This window comes from Arachis ipaensis, chromosome B1 (genome assembly GCF_059453495.1).
Source record: "Arachis ipaensis isolate K30076 ecotype BB chromosome B1, ASM5945349v1, whole genome shotgun sequence".
Classification (NCBI taxonomy): Eukaryota; Viridiplantae; Streptophyta; class Magnoliopsida; order Fabales; family Fabaceae; genus Arachis; species Arachis ipaensis.
In genome coordinates, this window is record NC_142436.1 from 149,932,378 (window position 1) to 149,935,162 (window position 2,785).

Here is a 2,785-nt window from a genome sequence, read left to right on the forward strand (position 1 = left end):
TTTAATTTTAATAATATTTATCTTTTGAAAATTAAATATTTAAATTCATTGTGCACTGATGTACATAATCATGTTGGAATTTAATATTTGATCATTTGTCTTATAAAATTACATTTTTTTTAACATGAAATCGTAATCAAGTTGTTTTCTTAATTTCTTTTTCTGTAGCAATTTTTGGAGTTGGCGGACAATAATGTAAAATAGATTAAGATGTAATTTTTATTTTAAAAAATAAACTATTGATAAATTTATTTATAAATAAATTAATTAATTATTCAAAAATATTAACCTGCTATCTCAAAATAAATAGGTCAAAGTTTAGGGACTATGATCTATATAATATAGTTTGGCATAACAAATATCTCGAATAATAGCCACATAACAAACACACAACATTATAGCTCCGCAATGTCATTACCCATTTTTGAGTTGTTACGAAGTAGTCAAAGCTGCGAGCATGTACAGTGGTTTCCACCACTAAAAATTTGATAACCGAATATATTTTAAAATAAATAAGATCGCAAGATCTATATAATAAAGAATAAAGATAACATAGGAAATGAACAATTTACACAATTGACTCTCTCTCACTTATTTTCATAAAATTCTAGTACTGATTTGAGTGTTAGAGTGTCTTTTGTAAATATTCATTTCGTTATATTTCAAAAAAAAACCGACATATAGCTTAACCTAGAGATAACAACGAAGTTCGAGTAGACTTCTAAGAGCCTCTCACCTCGAACCAATCAAACAATGGACGGAACATGTAAGATATTAATATATATTATATTCAATAATTTATTCAAATATTTTATAATTATTTTTTTCAAAAGTAGGTGCCACCGCCACAAGCTTGTAGGGTAGAAGCCAATCTCTTACCTTACAACAAAAGCAACTGTGACTAACAAAAATAGCTTTATAAAATAAAAATAGTTTTTGATGGTATATTATTTAATTTAAAAGAGAATAATAGTTATGTAAAAGTAAGATAACGTTAGGGAACTCAGTTTACATGTAATTCGTCTCACATAGATTCAAACTACACACACGCACACACTCACTAATTCGAATCAACCTGATTCGAATTACACAAAGCTAAATTCGAATCAGGTTGATTCGAATTACTCGTTTGTTAGCTCTAGTAGTAATTCGAATTGGGTTGTTTCGAGTTACACTTGGTTCGCATATAAAAGGAGTTCGAACCATCCTCATTCAAATCACTTTTTCAAACTCATACCCCACCAAATTCTAGAGAAAATGACCCAGATTTGCTCCGACAAAGGCTCGAGCAGGATACTGAGGCGATGGGGGACGATCCGAAAAGACTATATCGTTTGGATGGAGTTGCTCATATAGCCGGGGTCATCAACGACGAGGTTAGTAGTTAAAGTTGTTTTTTTTAGTGGTTTGTTTTTAGTGGTTTTGCAAGTGGTTTTGTAAGTGGTTTATGTTAGTGGTTAATTAAGTGATTTTGTAAGTGGTTTTTCATGTGGTTTATCATAGTGGTTTATGTTAGTCGTTTTGGAAGTGGTTTTGTAAGTGGTTTTTCATGTGGTCTATTGTAGTGGTTTATGTTAGTGATTTTGCAAGTGGTTCTGTAAGTAGTTTTGCATGTGGAGGCAAACGACGAGGGCGTGGAGGCCGACGCAGGGCACGTGCTGCGGTGGACGATCACGGTGATCATGGTGACGATGACGATGATGGTGACCAGCACGGGCCTGGTGGGAGAGACGCTGGAGGCCATGCTGGTGTAGAGGGTGTTAGTCCTCATCATGGCGGTCATGGTGGAGAGTGGTACGGGTCCGGTGTGGGAGATGGTTCGGCCCAGGGTGACGGTGGACTTGGATCAGGGCCACTCGGGGATTACTTCGTTGGTGTCCCTGCTGATGACTACGCACTTCATGAGAGTCAGCCATGGGTTAGTCCGGAGACGCTATTTTCAGACTTGCTGGCTAGTGATGGTCTTGATGCGGAGTTCGGCGGTTCACACTTCATAGATGAGACCAGTGCCATTATGCAGGAGGATGATGCGGCACGTCGGCGGGATCAGATGACGGGGACACAGGCACCCTTAGATGTCCATCTGAACGAGCCTCCTTCCGTGCCTGCTCATGAATATTTTGCATTGGGTGGTACCCCTCCTTCCGCCTATACTGCTGGGTCACATTCGGTTGCCGGACCGTCTAGGACACCCATCCGCAGAGAGTCAGTTCCTTCAGGGTCTTCCTCACGTCCTTTGCCAGTCCAGCCTAGGCCACCTCCACAGGCAGACCCGGATGATGACGAGGATGACATTGAGGACGAGGAGCCACTCGTCCGGAGAGGCCAGAGGACACGGGTTCCCCGTCGTTGCTTCACTGGTTCGTATCTATTTAGATGACCTCATTCTGTTGTATGACTTATGTTTATGATCGGTGTTGTATGTTAGCTTGCTTTGTTTATTTAAGTTATGTATGTGTAGGATTGTAGTTGTATTTTGTTATTTATGTTACGTACCTTATTGACTTCTCGTGTATCAGTTACTTTGAAAATTTGTGTACCTTGTTTATTTAAGTTATTTAAAAATCGATCCAAACATAATGTCACAAACTAGTAATTGATTCCTCGGTCCAACTTATACATGAAAGAAAAGAAACATGGGATCAAATAAAAAGTTCGCATCCCTCGAAGAAACAAGAAAATTGCTCGCCGTTAGATTTATAAAGGAAACTAGATTTCATCACATGGCCACAGAAAGCTTGCAGCAACTTGGGATGTCCCGTATCGAATTGAAAAGGTATTAAAA

General features: G+C 38.3%; 1 protein-coding gene across 1 annotated transcript; it reads left to right on the forward strand.

Moving 5' to 3' along the window:
• Positions 1 to 1,304: 1,304 nt before the first annotated feature.
• On the forward strand, positions 1,305 to 2,380 carry LOC107615485 (uncharacterized). The gene is made up of 3 exons (XM_016317547.1): positions 1,305 to 1,376; positions 1,418 to 1,436; positions 1,566 to 2,380. The coding sequence occupies exons 1-3, from the start codon at positions 1,305 to 1,307 to the stop codon at positions 2,378 to 2,380; spliced, it is 906 nt and encodes a 301-aa protein (XP_016173033.1).
• The last annotated feature ends 405 nt before the right edge of the window (positions 2,381 to 2,785 follow it).

Bases quoted from the DNA above. Each gene is read 5' to 3' on its own strand.
- LOC107615485 (XM_016317547.1), top strand. From the start codon at position 1,305: ATGGGGGACGATCCGAAAAGACTATATCGTTTGGATGGAGTTGCTCAT.